This window comes from Malus sylvestris, chromosome 5 (assembly GCF_916048215.2).
Source record: "Malus sylvestris chromosome 5, drMalSylv7.2, whole genome shotgun sequence".
NCBI classification, from domain to species: Eukaryota; Viridiplantae; Streptophyta; class Magnoliopsida; order Rosales; family Rosaceae; genus Malus; species Malus sylvestris.
In genome coordinates, this window is record NC_062264.1 from 43824948 (window position 1) to 43850463 (window position 25516).

At 37.2% G+C, this 25516-nt stretch overlaps 2 protein-coding genes and 2 pseudogenes across 3 annotated transcripts in view; 2 read left to right on the forward strand and 2 right to left on the reverse strand.

Annotated features, from left to right (window-relative positions):
• The first annotated feature begins 5397 nt into the window (after positions 1 to 5397).
• LOC126624164 (polyphenol oxidase latent form, chloroplastic-like) lies at positions 5398 to 7167 on the forward strand (annotated as a pseudogene).
• Positions 7168 to 9465: 2298 nt separating this feature from the next.
• The window catches only part of LOC126624158 (uncharacterized protein At4g04980-like), a 63733-nt gene continuing 47682 nt past the window's right edge, over positions 9466 to 25516 (reverse strand). The window contains exons 10-11 of one of the 2 annotated variants that reach the window (XM_050293197.1): positions 21253 to 21339; positions 9466 to 9744 (exon numbers count right to left, since the gene is read on the reverse strand). In XM_050293197.1, the coding sequence (XP_050149154.1) occupies positions 9628 to 9744; positions 21253 to 21339 (204 nt within the window). In that variant the 3' untranslated portion in view covers positions 9466 to 9627. Of the gene's footprint in view, positions 9745 to 21252; positions 21340 to 21480; positions 21590 to 25516 lie in introns of those variants that run through there. The other variant, XM_050293198.1, reaches the window with a different exon arrangement.
• On the reverse strand, positions 10903 to 14280 carry LOC126624159 (uncharacterized protein At4g04980-like; annotated as a pseudogene).
• LOC126624163 (polyphenol oxidase latent form, chloroplastic-like) lies at positions 17484 to 19456 on the forward strand. Its single transcript, XM_050293202.1, has one exon. It carries the CDS (start codon positions 17528 to 17530, stop codon positions 19283 to 19285), a length of 1758 nt encoding a protein of 585 aa, XP_050149159.1. The 5' UTR covers positions 17484 to 17527; the 3' UTR covers positions 19286 to 19456.

Below are 25516 nucleotides of genomic sequence, written 5' to 3' on the forward strand. Positions count from 1 at the left end.
TTTTCCAGAATTATTGATGGTAGAGTTCTCAAAAAATTAAGAGCATGTTTGGTATCTCATTCAAAAAAATTCATCATTGTACAAAACATTTCTTAAAAATATGTCTTAAGAACAATTTTTTTTTAAAATTCAAAAACTTGTTTAGTATGAAATTCACAATTTTTTTTAAAGAAAAAAAAAACTCATCCTATAGATTGCTAACTTCTTTTAATTTGAGGGATTCTCCTTCCCTTAATCATGAATTTTGACTAAGAAAACCCCTGCATTCATGAGTCATGATTCATGACAAACGTTGTTGGGTCCAACGCCTCAAACCGACGTACAAATAAATGTGATAGTGGGACTTGTGGATGGGAAAGGGCGATTACATATCACATGATAATAGTTTGTCACATACCAATAAATTGAGTAAGTAAGATAAATTACACGTAATTAATTAGTTATTTGCCACAATAACACAAAGGTTGTTGGCTGATTTTTAATTGATAATTACATGTAATTAATTAGTTGTTTGTCACCACCCAATAACGCTCAAACTCTCCCACTATTTCGATTGATAAAAGCAATTCGTGGATTATTTTGTGGTCCCCGTGATAGTACCTAGTAATATATATCCTTCGGATGAGGATTTTATCCGGATTCTATCTTTATTGTACATCGTGCGGTCAGTTTTCGTTAAATACTATTTATTTTTAATTTTAAATAAAATAATTTATAACCACACGATTTACGATAAACAGTTAAGATACGAAGATCTCTACTATTCTCACAATTTGAATCTGGAATCCAAATCCATATCTTTCATCCATGTGACAACCAGCTGGTCTGCATATGACTTGGATCAAATACTTAATTTACAGTTGCTTGCTAGTTATTATTTGGTAAATCATTTTTTTCGTATGTTTCTTCCTCATTTGACCTCAACCTCTTAAGACTTGTAAATCTCCCACGAGTCCAGACATAGTTGTGCCCTACTTTTAAGCGCGGTTTAATTATTTTTCAACCCACTAGAATTTCAGGTCATGGCAATCATTTTATTGTTTGAATGTAGGAAAAGTTGAATTATGACAATCTGGTAAAGTAATGTAAGTATTTTAGTTTTCCGAGATTTGTGTGCATACAAATACACACATCACGTGCTTGATTATTCTTGTTTACTATATGATCGTAATTTGTTTTTAATTAATATAGTAAAAATTGAAATTACACAATAAAATTAAAGAAAAACTAATAAAAAAAGTTTGAAAACTTTAAGTTTTAACAATAAGGATAAAATAAAGAATAAAGTGAATAGTAGTAGGATTAACTTTTTAATGTAAAAACGTGGTTTTTCGTTAAAGTAAATAGTAGCGGAAACTTTTCGTTAAAGTTCTCTAAAATTAATTAGAAATTTTAAGTCTAAAACTTGGACAACGAAGCACGCAACTATTCGACTTCACACATGCCTAAACATATCTTTAATATTACAAAGAAAATTAAAATTTAATTATAAAATTAATTGACAATATAAAATATAGCTAAACTTCTTATATATAAGGGTACTAGATGGACTATGACCTTATTATATAAAATGCAGGATATTATTTTATGCATAGGGTTCGAAAACTGTTGACCTTGTTAACAATGAAAGTCTCTTTTCTTTAATTGATAGATCTCGCAGATCGATACGCTTTTGTTGTGTGATTATTAATGTATTAGCTGATCAATTGATGCATGTGGTCTTTCGTTACAATCAATGATGCTTGCTTATAATAATATTAGGATGGTGCAACTTTGTAAAACTACTTGATTTATTATATTACTATTTTGATTTCACAAGGTGATTTGTTATCTGAGCGTTAAAGGTAGGACATAGTACCTTAGAGTTTAGGGTTGTTTAATTTAATTTTAATATGAGGTGACAATAAATCACTTACCCACTAACATATGATTTTATGATGATAAATCCTAATTAGCAGCAAAAGGAATCAAGACCGTCGATTTAATCCATATGTACCCCTTCTACTTGCTCTTTTGTTTGTTGTCTATTTCTCTCTCCCTTTATTTTAAGGGAATTTTGCAGTTCCCGCAAAATGATATTATCATTTTACTCCAATTATAGAACGTGTATCTGTTTAATATTCGGTTGTATCTAGAACCCTGTCACGTTGTCCAACCATAGTAACACATTGAATATTATATGACAAATATTTTATATACACAAATATGTCTCCTTATTTGTTTCTTCCCAAAGAATTTCTTACGCACGATGTTGTAGCTTGTATTTGTTTACCACTAGGGGTAGGGGCAAAGATAGAAAGTTATTTAATGGGGACACAACTGAGCAATGGTGGATACAGACCCTCTTGGAATTCCAAAAAGAGCACACACAATGCCAATATTTTTTCAATTTAAGTAAGGCATTTTGTTGAGCACTTGGCCAGCTGCCCATATACCTATTTGTGTACTTAGTGTTCATCGTCACCCTTTGTGTTATTTTAATTGTATTTTTAAGATCAATATTTTTATGGTGAAAAATAGATAAATTGTATAGGTATAGGGTTAGTAGGTCAAATTCATTAGATGTATAGAAGGAAGAAATTTTTCTTCGTGAGCTGTCATAAATAACTCTACAACTAAACATTTTTATGTTATACATATCTGCCTGAATGAGAAGCGAGTGATAGAGTTAGACCTAGTTTGGGAGTGAGGTGCTTAAAAAAAAAGCACCCATGAAAAAAAGCTGTGAGGGTTTTAGGTGTTTGGTAAACTGAAAAAAAAAGGCTTATTTTGGAAGCTGCTGTGAGAATAAGCTGAAATCAAAGGAAAAAGATGAAGCTGTTATTTGCAGCTTTGGAAAATTGGTTTTTTTTCAAAGCACACGGAGCTACAGTGCTTCTTTAATGAAAAGACCCACTATTAGACTGCTTTTTTTTTCCAAAAACCCTTTTACAAAAAAGTTTACCAAACACTCTGCTGATTTATTTCACAGCCGCTTATTCTCACAGCAGCTTTTTTTCAAAGCACAACAATACCAAACCAGCCCTTAGTAGTTGCTGTCGTGTATTGATTATTATTTATTGTAGTCCAATTTGAGCGGCGGGAGGTGAATATAATTAAGCAGACTTTTGATTCTTGCTCAGACAATTTTTTAAGACCAAAACTTGAGGAGGCACGTGCCCACTTTGATCCTTGCCAAGATTTGCCCTGATCACTGGCCAGGGCTGCTTCAGAATCCGAACGGTGGCCAAATAAAAAGACAAGTAGATAAGCCATCTGAAAAAATAATTGTACGTACATAAATAAATATATATATACACACACACTTACAAGTAACTCCAAATCCTTGATATATTTCGGATCAAAACCCACCAAACCTCCCACGAGCATACCTCACCAAACGTCACTCACCCCTAGCATTAACCAAAGCAACGAAGGAAAAACAACAAGGTTAGGAGAGGAAGGATCACATCACTAATTACGCTCTTGTTAAGATGTATGGTATACTTCTTAAAATAATAATACTGACGTTTGAACCACATACAAGTGTAACTTTATTACCTCTTGCAAAGTTGCACTCATGTTTTAATTACCAGCCAAGCTGGGATCCACAGCTCTTTAATCATATGGTTTGTAAACGTCACAGATAAACATTGTTTGTCTAGTACAAAATTGCCACCTCTCTCAAAAGATATGATCTATGCAATATCCAATTATTAATGTGAAGTTCCAATATTTTTTTTTATTTTTAAAAAGGAACAACTGGTGGTAAGGTACGACTATCCATCTTTTTTTGAAGTCAGGAAGACTCATAGAGGCATTTCAGCTTCCTTAGGCCTACAAGTTTGACTTTCACTCCAGCAACAGATTTCGAATTTGAGACCTCCAGCTTTTAGTTTTAAAAAAATTTCATAATCCTCTATTTACAACTGAATCACTATCTCGTAGTTAAGTTCTAATATATTTAATTCGTAAATATGATAAAGAAAGTAAGAGGTAATATTTCTTCCTCGGTCGAAAGAAAATATAACATTATAATATTTAATTGTCAAACGTGTTTGGTGATGGAGTAGGTGCGCTGCATATTCTAGGTTTTGGAGATAAAAGAACAGAAAACATGACCTCATCGACAGCGAAAAGATTAACGAATCCTACACTCTGTACTCATGCATGTTCAATACCTTTTTTCTTACTTTTGTGAAAGAAGTATTTTTCTTTTTTAACTTTTGAAATTAAATAATGATATAAATTTGCAGGTAAAATTTTATAAACTAAATAATAGGGAAATTTGAAAAAATAATCAAAATTTGAACTTCATATAGAACTATAGCCACTCTTTTAAATTTATGATAATTATAACAAAAAATTGATATGTAAATACTAATATACCTTTAAAATAGAAATTGAGAGATAAGGAGAGTTTGAAAACAAATCCAAAAAACCCAAATCAAATATGAGATTATCCCAATGTCTTACTGAGTTCTTTTTTTTTGGTTCCAAAGAAAAAAAATAGACTGTGTTAATAAAAGGATTTTCTCGGTTTGATTTGTGTGTGATAAGAAAATTTTATTTATTGTCGTTCAAAAATGATCTTTTGTTGGATCCACTCCCGAAGAGCATGGTCTGGGAAGCCATGAACACTCATGGCTAAGATCACTTGGAGATCATGTCAATATATATATTTACTGCCCCACACCACACACATTGATTCGTTTACATTAGCAATTTTTGTTTTTTACAAGTTTGGGGCATCTAGCAAGCATGAAAAAAAAGATCATTACCTATTAGCTGCTTTTTGTCCATTGCAAATTTTGTATCAGCTTTCATTTGGCATTTCTCTTCTGTATTATCTGATTTCGATATGTCATTTGTCTCTGAACTTGTAGTAGAAAGGGGATTTAATTGTCAATTTTTTGTGTTTTTATTTTGATACAAAATTATAAAGGTGTATCAAAGGGTATATTAGTACTTTTATATCAATTTTGGGTTATAATTATCATAAACCTAAAATGGTGGCTATAATTCTATATGGGATCCAAAATTTGGTTACTTTTCCAAATAGAAGTTGATGATGGGTAATCACTTAAGCGACGTGCTAATTTTTATTAGTGACAAATTATTTAGTTTGCAAATTTTATTTATATATTTAATCTCTTTAGCATTACACTTTGAAATTCTTGGGAGACTAAATTTGAAGATAAAATTTGTAAACTAATGATTGAATTATTACTTAAGCGTTGATAAACATACTCATTTACTATTGATAACATATCATTTAGTTTGCAAATTTAATATCTCTAACATTACTTCACCATTAATTATGCATACGCACATTTTTAGTGTGCCGTCCCACCAGTTTCCACTATAAAAACATTGCAATCCCATTTCCTTCTTAATTGCAAAGTGGAAAGGAAAACCAATTCAACCACGGCTTCATCTCCCTTACCACCAACTTCTACAATGGCCGCCCTGCCATCCACCATAACCACCATCTTCCGCTCTCCTTTATTCCTAAACAAGTCCTAGACTTCACTGCAACGAAAACCCAAACAATCCCTTGCGAGCAGAGTGCGCTGCAAAACAACAAAAGGTGACAATGATAACCTAGACCAGGGCCTAGCAAGACTCGACAGGAGGAACATGCTAATAGGTTTAAGCATCGGGGGTTTCTACGGTGTGGCATGAAACCCATTTGCTTTTGCCACACCAGTATCTGCCTCAGACCTGACCATGTGTGGCCCTGCCGACAAGCCAGACGGGTCCACCATCGATTGTTGCCCACCTACCACCACGACCATCATCGACTTCGAACTCACTGACTCAGGCCCACTTTGCACTAGGCCCGCTGCCCAGGACGTTGCAAATGACCCTGAATACTTGGCCAAATACAAAAAGGCCGTCGAGCTAATGCGGGCACTTCCAGACGACGACCCGTGCAGTCACGCCCAACAGGCCATGGTACACTGCTCCTACTATGACGGTGGATACCCACAAGTCGGATATTTGGATTTGGAGATCCAAGTTCACTATTGTTGGCTCTTCTTCCCGTTCCATCGTAAGTACCTCTACTTCTACGAGAAAATCATGGGCGAGCTCATTGGGGACCCAACGTTCGCCCTCCCCTTCTAGAACTGGGACGCGGCAGCTGGCATGTACATTCATGAGATTTTCACTAATACGTCGTCATCCCTCTACGACAAGTACAGAAATGCAGCACATCAGCCCCCGAAGCTCCTGGACTTGAATTACAGCGGGACCGACGATGACGTTGACGACGTGACACAAATCATAGAAAACTTAACAATGATGTACCAGCAAATGGTGTCGAAGGCCACTTCTCACAGACTCTTCTACGGAGAGCCCTACAGCGCAGGGGACGACCCTAGCCTTGGCGCCGGAAACATTGAGAGCATTCCTTATAACAATATTCACTTTTGGACTAGCGACCCAACCCAGACAAACGAGGAAGACATGAGGGCTTTTTACTCTACGGGGAGGGATCCGCTATTTTACTCCAACCATTCCAACGTGGACCACATGTGGTCTATATATAAAGATAAGTTGGGGGGTACGGACATAGAAAAGATTGACTAGTTGGACACGGAGTTCTTGTTCTACGACGAGAAAAAGAATCTCGTGCGCGTCAAGGTTCGGGACTTGCTTGACACGAAAAAACTCGGGTATGTGTACGACAAGAATGCCTCAATTCCGTGGCTAGAGTTGAAGCCGACGGCTCATAAGTCGACGAATAAGAGAAAGGCCACTGTTTCATCTTCTGATCTTACTACAACGTTCCCTGTTACACTGTCGGATACAATCAGCGTCGAGGTGACGAGGCTGTCTGCGATGAAGCGGACAGCTGCCCAGAAGAAGGCGCATGACGAGGTGCTTGTGATTAAAGGGATTGAGTTTGCCTGGAATGAGACTGTGAAGTTCGACGTGTATGTGAATAATGACGCAGACTCGCTAGCCGAGAAAGACAAGTCGGAGTTTGCTGGGAGTTTTGTTCACGTGCCGCATAAGCATAAGAAAAATATTAAGATGAACCTGCGGCTGAGCATTACGAGCTTGTTGGAGGAATGGGATGCGGAGACAGACATCAGTTTGGTGGTGACTTTGGTGCCAAAAGTTGGGAAGGGGCCAATCACCATCGAAGGGTTTAGCATTGAGCTTATTAATACTACCTGAGTATTCATGTTATTGTTGTTCTTGTTGTTGTTGTTGGGTTGGCTTAATCGTGGTTTTCTAGCTAATTAATCTTAAACGTACGTAATATGCTCATCTACTGCTTACGTGGCAGATGATGGTTGGTGTTCCTCGTGAATAAAAGCACTATTGTGTTTCAGTGTGTTTATTTATTGAATAAAGAATTGATGGTGGAGTTTAATCATAGTTTTCCAGAATTATTGATGGTAGAGTTCTTGAAAAATTAATGACCGTAATTGTGTGTAAAATTGTTTATAAAACTAGTACACTACTTTACTATTATTATTATTTGTGATAATGGAGAGGACTAACAATTGAGTCAAATTCTTGCGCAAAGAGAAAGATAACAAACATGTAAGCCAAAAAAGTGTAGGGGTAAAACCACAATAAAGCTAAATATGTGGTAGCGACTAGCATAAAAAGTTCTTTTTTTTTTTTTTTTGGAAGAAAGGTAAATTTTATAACAAATAACTATTTAGGGACTCTAACCTTCACATTTAAGTACTCATTTAAGTACTTAACTGAAATCTTTATATTCTTAAAGGAATATTGCCTCCAATTGGAGCGTCTTATAGTAGAATTCTTAAATTTGAAGTTTTTATGATTTTATATAATAATTTGATTACGTGCACATTTTTTGTTTATATTAACCTTTTATAATTAATTAAAAGCTTCAATCAAAATTGTAGGCCCCGTTTTCAACTCAAGGTACACATTTTTGCTTAGGGTATTACTAGATAGACTAAATTTGTAGACGGATGAGTAGACACATCCGTCGCCTACATACCGTTGAGATGGCACTATCAAAATCCAGCTAAGGCAAGAAACTCCGTGTCGTGGCTGCTCCACTCTGCAAAGACAAAACTTTGTAAACTAAATGACATGGAAGTTGATGATTGATTATTACTTAAGCGTTGATAAAAATTCTCATTTCTATTAGCGATACATCATTTGGTTTGCAAATTTTGTCTATAAATTTAGTCTCCTTAGCATTTCCTTTTGTGGGTAATGCTAGGGAGATTAAATTTGTAAACAAAATTTGCAAACAAAATTTGCAAACCAAATGATGTGTCATCAATAGGAATGAACACATTTATCAACGCTTAAGTAATAATCTAATCATCAACTTATATATCATTTAATTTATAAAATTTTGTTTACAGATTTAGTCTCTCTAGTATTACCCAAAAGACAAAATATACAATATTTGACACCCATATTTCGTTGACTATTCATTAAATCAAGTGATTCATCCATCAACTTTTACAACCACCTTTCCCTTTACTGACTTATTCTTTATATAGTCACTACCTAGGTTATCTTGCAAGTTAACTACTAACAACTTTCTCTAACAGACTTAAGGTTCATTTGGAAGTATTTTTAAAATGACTGAAAACGCTTTTGATAAAATTGATTTTGGGTTCCAAAAGAACTTTAAATGCTTTTTGAAGAAGCACAAAATATGTGCTTCTTGCAGGAAGCACATAAAGTGTTTTTCCATTATCTACTTAGATTTTTACTAAGGATTTGTTTCATAAATATTTTCACTTAAAGAGATTTCAGTTATTTAAAAAAAAATCCAAACGAGCCCTTATCCACTTAGCAACTATCTGTTATCCTAGTTAGCACTTCTACATCTCTGATTCAACATGCTGAGTCAGCAATTACATAGAATCCTATCACATGGCCATGTCTCCTTTTTTGTGTCTCTCATTGTAATAACTCTTTTGAGAATTCAACAAAAAAAAATGATATATATTGTAGCACTTAAATGGTAACTGGTTAGTAAGTTAGAATGACATTATATTTAACATGAATTATTTACCAGGGAAGGAAGCTTATCTGTTAGTTTCTTTTTTCTTAGACCATCTCTAACTGAAGTGACTAAATATAGCTCAGTTAAAAATTATAACCCTGCAAGAAATTATTTTCTATGAACAATGCCAAATTATATTCATTATTCATATACCATTTCCAACTAAAGTGACTAAACATAACCATACTAAAATAAAAATATCTTTAAATTTATTAAACATAACTTCCTCAATAATTTTTTTATTTTATGTGTTATTTAAATTTATTAATTAATTTAATTAAAGTACTACAACTTATACCATATTAAAGTAAAAATATCTTTTTCGGATATTATCGCGAGACACATGTCGAGCTCATGGAACTAATGTAACAACTAAAGCATATATGTATATATAAGAATATACAATTTACAAGGACACAACAAAGACAAGATTTGTATTCATTTCTGCCCGGATGTGGTACTAATTAATTCCAAAATCAAAACCATACTCATACATACAAAGCCTTAGTTTTTACAAGATTTTCTTCGGACCGGATTATTTACAAGGGTCACAACAAAAGAAAAAAAATCTTTTTTTTTTTTTTTGGTATTGCAAAAACAGTGCTATTTACAAGGAAATTAGGGTTTCAGTTATGTTGGGGACCTTCAGACTCGATTTCTTTAGCCAGTTCTTTTGTGAGCATGTCAGCCCGATCATCATGTCCACCAGCGAATGTGTAAACCCTAAAAGCAAACTGAAAAGCCTTCCGCTGCATTTTCACACAAATCTTTTGTTTGCTTCTGATCAGTTTTTGTTCCAGTCTTACCTGCGGCCTTTGCTTCTCTCCTTTCCTGCATCATTTAACATTTCAAAGTCAAAACTCCCTTTTCAAATCATTGTTATTTGTTTTTTAAAGTAGTTAATTCTGAGTACTAACCTTTAGTGCCATCTCCATGCAGCTTGAGGAGACATCCACCATGGCTTCTTTGATCCGGATGAGGATATTAAAGTCGAAATGGATATTCTGGCTCTGAAACTTCTTGGCTTCGTCGTCTTCAGTTCGTTCCATCGTGTCTATTTCTCCTTTTATCTGTGTATTACCTTTTTTTATTAGTTATGGAAAATGGAAAGAGACAATTAAGTTTTTTTATATAAGAAACGATAGTGAAGACAATTAAGTAAGGAGAGATTATATTCACATACCCCAAATTATTTCTCCCACATCCTTTTAAAATTTTTAATATTTTCTCACACCCACTAACACTTCCCACTAACACTTGATAGAAAAAAAATTAAAAAATTAAAAGGGTGTGAGAAAAGTAATAGTAGTAAGTTTTTTATATAAGAAACGATAGTGGAGACAATTAAGTAAGTAAGATTGTATAAAATGAACATTTGTGCACCTTTATCAAAGTAGCGTTCGGCCTTGTCAAGGAGCTGACCCAATGGAACCACTAGTTTCCAGTTTTGTAGTTCATTGAGCATTGTATTTAAATTTGTGTGTAGTGCTGCTGCCATCCTTATTGCTTCCAACTTCTTTGTTGGGAACCCTTCAAACCTGGAGAGCACCTGCAATTCAGAAAACGGCATGTCACAAAACACGATTATGAAGTGATCATAGAATTAGAATGGAAATGAACAAAAATAAAGCGGACAATTAATGGTATTGACCTGTGACTCATCAGTCAAGTGTTCAAGGACGGATTCGACTTTCTTGTGAAACTGCATCAACCCATTCATGTCTTTTGTTTTGAAAGAACCATGATTAAATTCGGGCTGGGTCAAACTTAATAGAGATGGTAGTGTAAGGGGAATTGCGGGTATTGCCACAGGAGGGGGTTTGCTTAGGGATGACAGTGGAAGATGGATCATGGGCTTTGGACTCAATATAGGAGGAGTATGCCCTGTGACCGCAGCAGAACTTTGGGCTTTATACCATGGGCTGGAACTGGCCTGGGCTGAAGGCCTCAGGAAAATCTCAGTGGCCGTGGATTCCACCGCTTTGTAGATTCTCCTTTCGGTAAAACCACTCATTTCTTTTCCTTGTCGAAGCCATTCTCTTCTTATCTCATTTCCGTGATAGGCTTTGCATACTTCTGAACATCTTCTTCAGTTTGTTGAAAGTATGCTGATCTGAGACACAAAAATTAGAAACATTATATGCATGGTTTTCGCATTATTTTGAGTACTTAGATTACTTATCCATACAATAAATACCTCTTTGTAATCTCTGCTAGAGCATCAGCCATTCCTTGTTTTCCACCAGAGCTGCTTCCAATTCCACTCTTTCTCCCGTTGGATGCCTTGCCATCCAAGCTAGATCCTTTCACCTTTCTCTTGAGAAGACGGTAGAGACTACCCATCTGAGGTGATCTCTTCAGTTAGTGTCTGTCTTGTGGCGCAAGGATCTTCCTGTGCCGAGTGCGGGAGGTGGGGGTGGAGCAGCTCCATTTGATGGGCCTTTTATCATGGGTGGTGGCTGTGGAGGACCTCCATTTGATGATCCTGGTGGAGGTGGTGGGGGTGGAGGACAGCCAATTGACGGTCCTGGTGGAGGTGGTGGTGCTGGAGCTCCATTTGATGATCCTGGCGGAGGTGAGAGTAGGGGTGGAACCACTTTTGTTGACCTTGGTATCACTGGTGTTGGTGGAGGGGTTGGATTTACTGACACTGGTCCTGGTTCCATTGGTAGAGGCGGTGGGGGTGGTGGCCCCCTAACTGCTACTACATTATGTGGGGTTAATGTTGGTGGTGGTGGAGTTGCTGTAACTTGTGGCCGCATGGCGGGTAGTGATGGTGGTGGCGGCGGTGGTGTTGCAACATTTAGCTTCAAAGTGTGTAGTGGTGGTGGTGGAGGGGATGTTGGTATTCTTGTTGCTGTTTCTGTATTGGGCAGTGAAAGTTGTTGCGTTGGTGGAGGTGGAGGTGGATGCGGAGGCGGAGGCGGAGGTGCTGATTTTGGTTGTGGAAGTGTAGGTGAGGGTGAAAGCAATGATGCTCCTGTGGTGTCTGCTTCCAATGCTTCAGAGGCCGTGGTTGGAGTTTCAACATCATCACTTGTGTTGTCGATACCCTGTCCACTAGACTTCTCATCCAAACTAAGATTTGGGGCTACTACTTCCTCATCTCATCTGTTGCTGCAATTGTCTTTTGAGGGTTGCTCTCTAATTCTGTCCCAATTGGTGGGTCTTCAAACAAATTTTCAATCTTGTCCAGGCCATTGTTGGTACCATGAGCTCCTTGTTTTGATAAGTGAAGAGACAAGTTCTTAACATCAATCGGATTTAGCTTCCCAACTGCTTGCACTCTCAGAGTCCAAAGTAATGGTGATTTGGAACCAATGTTGGCCTTCTTTCGTGCTCTCGGAGAACCATCAATCTCGGGTAGGACAGAAGATGGAGTGATCGGAGAAGGACAGGTGGAACCTGAGGCGTAGCTCTCCGAATCGCTCAAGAACTTCCCAAATGAGCAATTCCGAGGGCTGTAATCTTCTCTTTTCTGGCCATCCTCATCCATCATATCAAACTTGTCCAGTGCCATCTTCATCAAGCAATCAAACGTTTCCAGCACCGTGTCAACTACAAAATCGTATAGAGAATCAGCCTTAACTTAAAATTTCACAAATGGAAATAACAATTAGGCTGTTGCTTCCATTTCCAAATGGGAGGCCTCGACTAGTCCTCGAGAAAAATTTGTAGCATACCGAGTTCATCCTGATTGACATTCTCCTTGGGTGATGGGAAATCATATCTCGGTTTGTCCAACCTGTCATAACTTGTCATCCAAGACTCTCCAATAGATTTCAATGCCTTGCAGAAGGAGGCCATGACCTGATTGTGGATGTTTAATTTGAGAAATTAGCTTAATGGTCTCGAGTATAATTACATATGCGTACTAAGCCATTTCTTATGGATCTTAAATCCTTAATTACCTTCTCTGTACATGCTTCCTTTATCTCCGACAATTGTTTATGCAGCACAATTTCAGGGAAAAGCTTCTGTAGATCTCCCATCAACCTCATTACCATCTGCAAGCAGAAAATAATTGGAAAATTAAACAAATTGTGTTTTAATCCTGAAATTGAAGTACAAGATTTCAACGGGAAAAAAGGAAATGTTATTAGCAATCCAAAAAATTCATTCTGCGCTCCATCTTTTAATCTTCATTAGGGAAGAGTGTACTATAACATGTTTAGAGTTCCTATAAAAGCGCTTTGGAAAAAATAAAAAAGGGGGCACATACCTCAGTTATTGCAGCAGAAGCATCACATGCTGGTAGGTCGATGATGCCTCTAAAGATGGTGATCTTCTTCCGGAGCTCAGTCATCCAAACCTCATTGGCTGAATCTCCGCAAGACCTATCTTTTGGCATGCCTCCTCTCCTAGAAGCATTCTTCTGTTTCACAGGCAGACTCTTGGTTGGCCCCCTTGGAGTCTTTCATTGCCAGAAAGAACAACTCTATTCATGTTAACCATTTTCTAGTCTACACCTTATTGTGAATCGATTCATTTTCAGTGATTATTTATTTTATGAACCTTAATCAAAGATTTATGGCTGCATTCAACAAACTTAATCTAGACAAGAAACAATGCTGCCATGTTTCCATTTATATAGATTATTAGCATGCCTAGATGTAGATGGTCAGTTTTTACTCGACCTCATCCTCAATGTGACTAGGATTCTCTCCATTCCTCTTTCCATCCTCTTTCATCTCCTCCTCTTACATTCTCTTACATTCTCTTTCTCTTGCTATAAAAAATTAATATAAGATGTTAACATGGTTTAATTGTGACCGTTCAAATAGAAGATGAGGGAAAAAAATAAGGAAGAGAATCCTACTCCCCTCAATGGTGCTATGAATAATATGAAGTTTAAAATAATAAAGTTTTGTGAAAAATTCTTGGTGACAGCCAAATCGTATAGAACAGAACCAAATGCGCCCTCTGTGTGAAATACATTTTCAAATATGAACCACGGCTTTTTTCTTCTTCTTTCTTTTTCGAAATATAGCAACGGATTTTCTTAGGATACTCCTACAATTCATCTTTAGAAGAGACTAGTCATTTAAATTGAAGAAGCTAAATCTGGAAAAGGACAAAAAAAGAAGGGGGCTGCAAATCGAAGAAGCTGAAAAGAAAAGGAAAAAGGGCGTTAAGGGAGTAGCCAAATAGCTTCGAAAGCAATTCAATAGTTGATAACAACCCATTTAAATTGAACCCAAGAAGCTTCTACCATTTAAAATTCAACAAAACACAATCTATACAGTCGGAAAAAAACAAAAAAACGATTCCATAAGATTCAGGAAAAAGAATAAAAATTATATACCTTGTTGATAAAGAAAGAGCTTGCAAAGCTGCAGATAAAAACTGGAAAATTCGAGCAACAACTTTTGCTGCAACTAAAAATCAAAGCAGTTCAGAAAAGTACACCCAAAGCTTGAAAAAAATTAAATCACACACAATCAGAAAAATAGAAAACTCACCAGTAAACGTTTGATCATATCGTTAACTTTTCCTGAAATCAAAAATCAAAACACATAAGAGAACTCACCACAATCCATATAGTTGCATAAAAAACTTGTAGATGCAAGATTAGAAGAACTCACCACAAAACTATCCACTTTGAGACCAGCAGAGGCGAAGAGAGGGGAGAGCAAACGGCTACGGAAGAAGCGAAGCAAGAGAAGTGGGAAAAAAATTGGGGAATCATTGCAGAAAGAAGAAAAGGAACCGGACAAAAATGTTGAAGGGCAAAGTTGAAATAACAAAAACGAAGCAAGGGCATTTGGTCCGCACACTGCCCTAGAACAGTGGCACACGAGTTTGTAATTTTAGTGGTGTTTACTCTGAATCAATACTTACCACGTGATTAGAAAGTGATTTGTTCATCTAATATAAACTTGTCACATGATAAAATAATTGTACGAAAGAATCTCTCTTTTCATCGAGACCGGAATTATTGAATTATGATAGGAAAATTCTACGCATGCTTTGAAACACATCAATCAGTCTATACTATTAACCACGTATTTCTTCATTGTTGGGGAAATTCTACGTAGCATGTTTTTCATGATTACATTATCTTTAACATTCGTAAACAAAATAGAGGTCTAGATTCGCAGACTCGATGCCTACCTATTATTTTTCATTGATTATTGGTCATGCTACTAGCTGACTAGGAAGATCGAGTCTCCCTTACTGTTATTAAAATTTCGAAATTTTCTAATTCTCATTTGTTTTTGTTGCATAAGGTTTTTTTTTTTTGGTTAATTGTTGCATAAGTAATTTGGCATGTATTTTTTAATAATGTTGGATGAGAAATCTAATGGTTTAAGAATTATAAATAAGAATTTAAAAAACATTTAGTGACATTAAAAAAAAGTATTTCTTTGTAATTTTAGTGGTGTTTACTTTGAATCAATATTTACCACGTGATTAGAAAGTGATTTATTTATCTAATATAAACTTGTCACATGATAAAATAATTGTACGAAAGAATCTCTCTTTTCATCGAGACTGGAATTATTGAATTTATGAGATTTAATTGCAATGTGTCCATTTTATGTGCGGTAGTTGTTGATTTTTGCGCGGCGGGTTCGAATCATATAAACCTATAAATAAAGATTAAATTGCAATGTTTGTATGACATTTAAATTAGTCTGGACTTGTAGTTTAGAAGTAATGTTTCTAACATGGTGTATGAAACTTAAATATCCCATATATTTTTTTCATCCACTGTATAAAAAATGAAAATACATGTGTTAATCACTTATACAATACATCCAAACGAGAATAAGAAAATTTCAGAATTTGAATAAAAAATTATGGGAGAGTCAATATGCACATGATTTTTGCTTTAGTACCGTGGGATAATAGCTTACCGTAAGCAAAAACACAAAATATAAATTATAAATATAATAGAAGGATAACTGGAATCGCTCCGGGGGTCTCTCACCCGTCCTTGACCTCTTACCAAGAATTTTGGCTTCTATCCCATCCCAGGGCTAGAATTTTAATCTCTGGAAGGCAAAGCTTTTCTATTCAACTCTTCATTGTTTGTTAATCTGAATTACAAGGTATGTTTATAAAGCCTAAAACCTAATGACCGCATGAAGGTAAACTTATTATAGTAAAGAAATCCTAATCCAAAATAAAATAGGACACTATATCTAATCCTAATTAAACTGGAAAGAATTATAGAGCTCGTTGGAAGTGATTTTAAAAGCTAATAGTGTTTTTGGTGAAAATGATTTAGGAACCAATGCTTAGTAAAAATGCAAGTAAATTCTAAAAAAAAAACACTTAGTGTTTCCTTAAAAAAGCATATAACCGGTGGTTCTTATAATAAGCACTTCAAGTGCTTTTGAAATCCAAAAATATTTTATTTAAAAACGTTTTTAATCATTTTAAAAGTACTTTGAAATCAACCTTTAATTCTTATAAACTAAGCAATCATAAAACTACCCCCTAGATATTAAAATACTAAGGACTAAAGACTAAAAAGGCTAAAATACCCTTTAATTTAGGAAGTCACCACTCTTGTTCCACGTGACTTAGCTATTACTAATTTACTATCACCAGTAATTGATGAAAGATAACATCAAAATAGAGAGGCATATAGAGTCAGCAAATCTAGAACCTCTCTTTTTCATGCAAATTTTCCTCATCGACGAAGAAAAATGTGCTATATATTTTTTATTCATGTGTTTCAAAAGTGGATGGTCTCTTCCGTAAGGTGGTGAACTTAAAGAAATTTGAGGTTGTATTGTAAAATTAATTAGTAAATAGAGAGTGGTTTAATTCTTTATAAGCTCTTGTATGATTTGATTTCTCACCGATGTGAGACTTTGTCTTTACATTCTTACACTATTCTCGCACGTGGCAAATTTTAAAACCTAACATGCGGACAATACAAATTGGGTGACGTGGAACATGTGTAGCCATTGGACTTCACACGTGGGCTAATATGAAGATTAGTCTAACTCTTCATAAGCCCTTGCATGATTTGGTTAATCACTGATGTGGGACTTTGTTCTCACATTCTCACACGCTCCATCATGTGTGGCGAATATTCAAACCTAACATATGAACAATACATAAAATCTCAATTTTCTACAAAGTATCAGAGTTGGTTGAATCAGATGTTTAATTATTCTTTCGTAGTATGAAGTCAATTGAACTACGTGTTTGATATGTAAGGATGTAAATGTTGATCCACATCAAAAAGTTAAGAGACCGTTTACGATTTTAATTTGTCCTGAAAGATGCATTTCACCACTTGATGTAGCTCGTATGGGAAGCCTAACTTTTTTCTTTCTTTTTTTTTTTTCTCACAATATAGATTGTTAACTTTTTCTTTTAATTTGAGGGATTCTCCTTGTCTTAATGATGTTGACATCAGAGTGGTATGGTTCATGAATCTTGACTAAGAAAACCCTGCATTCATACACACATTTTTAGTGTGCGGTCCCGCCAATTTCAACTATAAAAACATCACAATCCCCTTTCCTTCTTAATTGCAGAGTGGAAAGGAAAACCAATTCAGCCATGTCTTCATCTCCCTTACCAACTTCTACAATGGCCACCCTGCACTCCACCACAACCACCCTCTTCCGCTCTCCTTTATTCCCAAACAAGTCCCAGACTCCACTGCAACGAAAACCCAAACAATGCCTTGCGGGTAGAGTGCGCTGCAAAACAACAAAAGGTGACAATGATAACCTAGATCAGGGCCTAGCAAGACTCGACAGGAGGAACATGCTGATAGGTTTAGGCGCCGGGGGTCTCTACGGTGCGGTAGGAAACCCATTTGCTTTTGCCGCACCAGTATCCGCCCCAGACTTGACCACGTGTGGCCCTGCCAACAAGCCAGACGGGTCCACCATCGATTGTTGCCCACCTACCACCACGACCATCATCGACTTTGAACTCCCTGACTCAGGCCCACTCCGCACTAGGCCCGCTGCTCAGGACGTTGCAAATGACCCTGAATACTTGGCCAAATACAAAAAGGCCGTCGAGCTGATGCGGGCACTTCCAGACGACGACCCGCGCAGTCACGCACAACAGGCGATGGTACACTGCTCATACTGCGACGGTGGATACCCACAAGTCGGATATTCGGATTTGGAGATCCAAGTTCACTATTGTTGGCTCTTCTTCCCGTTCCATCGTTGGTACCTCTATTTCTACGAGAAAATCATGGGCGAGCTCATTGGGGACCCAACCTTCGCCCTTCCGTTCTGGAATTGGGACGCGCCAGCTGGCATGTACATTCCTGAGATTTTCATCGATACGTCATCATCCCTCTACGACCAGTACAGAAATGCAGCGCATCAGCCCCCAAAGCTCCTGGACTTGAATTATGGCGGGACTGACGATGACGTCGATGACGCGACACGAATCAAAGAAAACCTAACAACGATGTACAAGCAGATGGTGTCGAATGCCACTTCTCACAGACTCTTCTACGGAGAGCCCTATAGCGCAGGGGACGAACCAAGTCCTGGTGCCGGAAACATTGAGACCACTCCCCATAACAATATTCACCTTTGGGCTGGTGACCCAACCCAGACAAACGGGGAGGACATGGGGACATTTTACTCTGCGGCGAGGGATCCACTGTTTTACTCTCACCATTCCAACGTGGACCGCATGTGGTATATATATAAAGATAAGTTGGGTGGTACGGACATAGAAAATACCGATTGGCTGGACGCAGAGTTCTTGTTTTACGACGAGAAAAAGAATCTCGTGCGCGTCAAGGTTCGGGACTCGCTCGACACGAAAAAACTCGGGTATGTGTACGACGAGAATGTCTCGATCCCATGGCTGGAGTCAAAGCCGACGACTCGTAAGTCAACAAATAAGAGAAAGGCTGCGGTTTCATCTTCTGATCTTTCTACAACGTTCCCTGCTACACTATCAGATATAATCAGCGTCGAGGTGACGAGGCCGTCTACGACGAAACGGACAGCTGCCCAGAAGAAGGCGCAGGATGAGGTACTGGTGATTAAGGGGATTGAGTTTGCCGGGAATGAAACTGTGAAGTTCGACGTGTATGTGAACGATGATGCGGACTCACTGGCCGGGAAAGACAAGTCGGAGTTTGCTGGGAGTTTTGTTCACGTGCCGCATAAGCATAAGAAGAATATTAAGACAAACCTGCGGCTGAGCATTACAAGCTTGTTGGAAGAGTTGGATGCGGAGACAGACAACAGTTTGGTAGTGACTTTGGTGCCGAAAGTTGGGAAGGGGCCAATCACCATCGGAGGGTTTAGCATTGAGCTCATTAATACTACCTGAGTATTAATTAATGTTATTGTTGGTTCTTCTTGTTGTTGTTGGGTTGGCTTAATCATGTTTTTCTAGCTAATTACTCCTGAACGTTCGTAATGTGCTCATCTACTGCTTATGTGGCAGATGATGGTTGGTGTTCCTCGTGAATAAAAGCACTATTGTGTTTCGGTGTGTTTATTTATTGAATAAAGAATTGATGGTAGAGTTTAATCATAATTTTCTAGAACTAATGATGGTACACTACTTTAATATTATTGTTATTTGTGATAATGGAGGACTGACAATTGAGTCATAATCTTGCGCAAAGAGAAAGATAACAAACATGTAAGCCAAAAAAGTGTAGGGGTAAAACAACTATAAAGCTAAATATGTGGTAGTGACTAGCATAAAAAGTTTTTTTATTTTTTATTTTTGGAAGAAAGGTAAATTTTATAACAAAGAACACTAACTTACATAGAAAATACCCACATACAAATAGATACAAAGCAAAAATGGACCTCCCAAGCTAACCAAAAAGGGCCCAACCAAGAGGCCCAAACCAAAAACAAATCGAAAGAAAATTCGAGAAGCCTGCTACCACTGCTGCAACATTGCGTCACGATCAACCCGATTCGGCTCCCCCAATAGACACCTAAAACCCAACCATGCAGCAACACACTCATTTTCGGTGTGATGTAATCGAATCCAACGTGATACAACCCTTACGCGGCTGCTTACTCAATGTAACAGTAACTGGTATATTTCATTACAATATCAACTTTTACAACAACCTTTCCTTTTACAGACTTATTCTTTATATAGTCACTACCTAGCTTATCCTGCAAGTTAACTACTAACAACCTTCTCTAACAGACTTAAGGCTCGTTTGGAAGTACTTTAAAAATGACAAAAAACGTTTTTGGTACAATTGATTTTGGGTTTCAAAAGCACTTTAAGTGCTTTTTGAAGAAGCACCAGATATGCGCTTCTTGCAAGAAGCGCATAAAGTGATTTTTCATGATCCACTTAGATTTTTACTAAGGATTGGTTTCATAAACATTTTCACTAAAAACGCTTTCAATCATTTAAAAAACACTATCAAACAAGCCCTTATCCACTTAGCAACTATCTGTTACCCTAGTTAGCCCATCCACTTCACTGATTCTATATGCTGAGTCAGCAATTACATAGAATCCTATTATAGAGCCAAGATATGCTGTCTCCTTTTTTGTGTCTCTCATTGTAGTAACTCTTTGAGAATCAATAAAAAAATGATATATATTGTAGCACTTAAATGGTAACTGGTTAGTAAGTTAGAATGACATTATATTTAACGTGAATTATTTACCAGGAAGAGAAGCTTCTCTGTTAGTTTCTTTTTTCTTAAGCCTCTCTAACTGAAGTGGCTAAGTATAGCCCAGTTCAAAATTATAACCCTCCAAGAAATTATTTTTTATTAACAGTATCAGATCATATTCATTATTCATATACCATTTCCAACCAAAACGGCTAAACATAACTCTTTCAATAATTTATTAATTTTATGTTTTCTTTAAATTTATTAAAAAAATATCTTTTTCGGATATAATCGCGAGACACATGTCAAGCTCATGGAACTAATGTAACAACTAATACATATATGTATATATAAGAAAATACAATTTACAAGGACACAACAAAGACAAGATCGTATTCATTTCTGCCTGGATGTGGTACTAATTAATTCCAAAATCAAAACCATACTCATACATACAAAGCCTAATTTTTTACAAGATTTCTTTGGACCGGATTATTTACAAAGGTCACAACAAAAGAATAAAAATCTTTTTTTTTTTTGGTATTGCAAAAACAGTGCTATTTACAAGGAAATTAGGGTTTCAGTTGTGTTGGGGACCATCAGACTCGATTTCATTAGCCAGTTCTTTTGTGAGCATGTCAGCCCGATCATCATGTCCACCAGCGAATGTGTAAACCCTAAAAGCAAACTGAAAAGCCTTCCACAGCATTTTCACACAAATCTTTGTTTGCTTCTGATCAGTTTTTGTTCCAGTCTTACCTGCGGCCTTTGCTTCTCTCCTTTCCTGCATCATTTAACATTTCAAAGTCAAACTCTCTTTTTCAAATCATTGTTATTTGTTTTTTAAAGTAGTTAATTCTGAGTACTAACCTTTAGTGCCATCTCCATGCAGCTTGAGGAGACATCCACCATGGCTTCTTTGATCCGGATGAGGATATTAAAGTCGAAATGGATATTCTGGCTCTGAAACTTCTTGGCTTCGTCGTCTTTAGTTCGTTCCATCGTGTCTATTTTCCCTTTTATCTGTGTATTACCTTTTTTTATTAGTTATGGAAAATGGAAAGAGACAATTAAGTAAGTTTTTTATATATATAAGAAATGATAGTGAAGACAACTAAGTAAGGAGAGATTATATTCACACACCCCAAATTATTTCTCCTACACTTTTTTAATTTTTTTAATATTTTCTACACACCACTAACACTTGATATAAAAATATTAAAAAATTAAAAGAGCGTGGGGAAAGTAATAGTAGTAAGTTTTTTATATAAGAAACGATAGTGAAGACAATTAAGTAAGATTGTATAAATGAACATTTGTGCACCTTATCGAAGCAGCGTTCGGCCTTGTCAAGGAGCTGACCCAATGGTGTTGAATAGTAATCTTGTCTTAGGCCCAAGACAAGTGATCCAACCCAAAACCAATGAGAAAATGCTAGAAAACTCTAGCAAAGAAGGTAGAAAGTTGGAAAAGTTTAAGAAAATCTAGAAAAATGGTTTGTATGTAGAAAAGGCTAGAACCATCATAAATGTATAGGTTATTATGTAATGCCCATGTCGGTGGCATGCATAATAAGCTAGAATAATCTAGCAAATGCCTAGGTTGGTGTAGTATGTGCATGATCATGCACTAGAAAACTCTAGTGATGGCATAGGTCGGCAAACATGCCTATAAATAGGTGTGTGATGCTATGCAACCATGTAACAAAGTGTGAAAGTAATCAAGAACTAAGAAGAAGTGAGAGCAAGTAAGAGAGCAAGAAGTGTGAGAGTGTTTCCTCTTGTACTAAGTTTGTGTGAGAATAAAAATTTTTGTATAACACTTTGAGTGTTCTTTCTCTTGCCTATCAATTCCGTTGCGTTACATTCCTTTTTTTTTTTTGTGAGATAAACATCTCCAAATTAGTGAAGTCTTTTTAAGCCCCAACAAAGTGGTACCAGAGCTATGGCTAGCAACGCTATGGCAGCCTTCCAAGTTCCAGTGCTCGACAACAACAACTTCGATAATTGGAGTATCAAAATGAAGGCCCTTTTGGGAGCACATGATGTCTGGGAAGTCGTGGAGAAAGGCTACACTGAGCCAGAAGATGAAGCTACTCTGTCCCAACCCCAGAAGGAGAGTTTGAAAGATTCAAGAAAGAGAGACAAGAAGGCTCTCTACCTCATCTACCAAGCATTAGATGACAATGGCTTTGAGAAAGTCTCAAGTGCAACCTCTGCCAAGCAAGCATGGGAGAAGCTTCAAACCTCTTACAAAGGAGCCGAACAAGTGAAAAAGGTTCGTCTTCAAGTACTAAGAGGTGAGTTCGAATCTCTACAAATGAAAGGGTCTGAATCAATCTCTGATTATTTTTCAAGAGTCTTAGCCGTTTCCAATCAATTAAAAAGAAACGGAGAAAAGTTAGAAGATGTTAGAATTATGGAGAAGATACTACGCTCGTTGGACCCCAAGTTCGAGCACATTGTCGTGACGATTGAAGAAACAAAGAACTTGGAAGAAATTAGTATAGAGCAATTAATGGGTTCGCTACAAGCATATGAAGAGAAACATAAGAAGAGGCAAGGGAATGATGAGCAGCTCCTCAAGACACATGTTCAGCCAAAGAAGAAAGAAGGAAGCTTCGACAACGAGAGAAGCCAATACGAAAGAAGTCGTGGCCAAGGTCGCGGACGTGGGCGTGGATATGGACGTGGACGTGGTTGGAACTTCAACAACCAAAGCAACTACGATAGAGGAGAAAGCTCAACAAAAGGTCGTGGAAGAGGGCGCTCAAATTTGAGGTATGAAAAATCTCAAGTTCAATGCTACAATTGTCAAAAGTTTGGGCATTTTGCTTGGGAATGTAGAGCTCCAAGCAACAGGCTTGATGAGAAGGTCAATTATGTGAAAGAAGAGAAAGAAGACAATGGCGTTGTGCTACTAGCATGCCAGAACAATGATGGAGACCAAGACTATACATGGTACCTTGACACCGGCGCTAGCAACCACATGTGCGGAAGAAGAAGCATGTTCGTAGAGCTCAAAGAATCAGTGAGTGGCAACGTTTCTTTTGGAGACGAATCCAAAATACCTGTAAAAGGAAAAGGTAACATCCTTATTCCCTTGAAAAATGGCGGTCACCAATTAATTTCAAATGTCTACTACGTGCCCAATATGAAAAGCAACATTTTGAGTTTGGGTCAACTCTTAGAAAAAGGTTATGATTTTCATACGAAAAATTATATCCTTTTTCTTAGAGATGACAAAGGAAGATTAATTGCCAAGGCAAAAATGTCAAAGAATAGGATGTTTCCCATGAACATTCAAAACGATGTTGCAAAGTGTCTCAAGATATGTTACAAAGACATATCTTGGCTTTGGCATCTTCGTTTTGGGCATCTTAACTTTGGGGGATTGGAGTTATTATCTAAGAAGGAGATGGTGAGAGGCTTACCGTGCATCAGCCACCCTGATCAAGTTTGTGAAGGATGTTTACTTGGGAAACAGTTCAGGAAAAGCTTTCCAAAGGAGTCGACCACAAGAACCCAGAAGCCACTTGAGCTCATTCACACCGATGTGTGCGGCCCAATAAAACCAAGCTCTTTAGGTAAAAATAATTATTTCCTTCTCTTCATTGATGATTTTTCAAGGAAAACCTGGGTGTATTTCTTGAAGCAGAAATCAGAAGTCTTTGGAGCATTCAAGAAGTTCAAAGCCGCTGTAGAAAAAGAAAGTGGTTGCAAGATCAAAGCCATGAGATCTGATCGAGGAGGAGAATTCACTTCGAAGGAATTTCAAGAGTTTTGTGAAGAAAATGGAATTCGTCGACCTTTGACAGTTCCAAGATCCCCTCAACAAAATGGTGTGGCGGAAAGAAAAAATCGAACTATCCTCGACATGGCTCGAAGTATGCTCAAAAGTAAGAGATTACCTAAAGAGTTATGGGCAGAAGCTGTAGCATGTGCTGTCTACCTATCCAATCGGTCTCCAACAAGAAGTGTGTGGGGAAAGACTCCACAAGAAGCATGGAGTGGAAGAAAGCCAGGTATTTCCCATCTAAGAGTTTTTGGAAGCATAGCCCATGTACATGTACCAGACGAGAAGAGAACCAAACTCGACGACAAAAGTGAGAAGTTCATCTTCATCGGCTATGACTCAAATTCAAAAGGCTACAAGTTGTATAATCCAAACAATGGGAAGACGGTGATCAGTCGAGATGTGACGTTCGACGAAGAAGGAGAATGGGATTTTGGCTCTCATGCAAGTGATCTCAGCTTCTTTCCTCAATTTGAAGAAGAGAATGAACAAGGGACGATGGAGCAAGCAAGAGAAGTTCAACAAGAATCCACTACTCCACCTGCTTCACCAACATCAACCAATCATGGTAATTCACCAGCATCAGCATCATCAAGTGGGAGTCTAAATGAAAGAGAAGTACCACGCACAAGAAGTCTACGAGATCTCTATGAGGTAGCTGAAAGACTCGATAATCCTACACTTTTCTGTCTCTTTGCTGATTGTGAACCAGTTGACTTCCAAGAAGCAGTGCAAGATACTAAGTGGAGGAAAGCAATGGATGAAGAAATTGAAGCAATCCAGAAGAATGATACATGGGAACTCGCTATTCTTCCTAAAGGATACAAAGCCATCGGAGTCAAGTGGGTGTACAAGACAAAGAAAAATGCCAATGGAGAGGTCGAAAGATACAAGGCGAGATTAGTGGCGAAGGGCTATAGTCAAAGAGCTGGAATTGACTATGATGAGGTATTTGCACCTGTTGCTCGGTTGGAAACTATACGATTACTAATTTCGTTGGCAGCTCAAAACAAATGGAAGATTCAACAAATGGATGTGAAGTCCGCTTTCCTAAATGGAGTCCTTGAAGAAGAAGTCTACATTCAGCAACCATCAGGCTATGAAATCAAAGGGCATGAAGACAAAGTTCTAAAGTTGAAGAAAGCCCTCTATGGGTTAAAACAAGC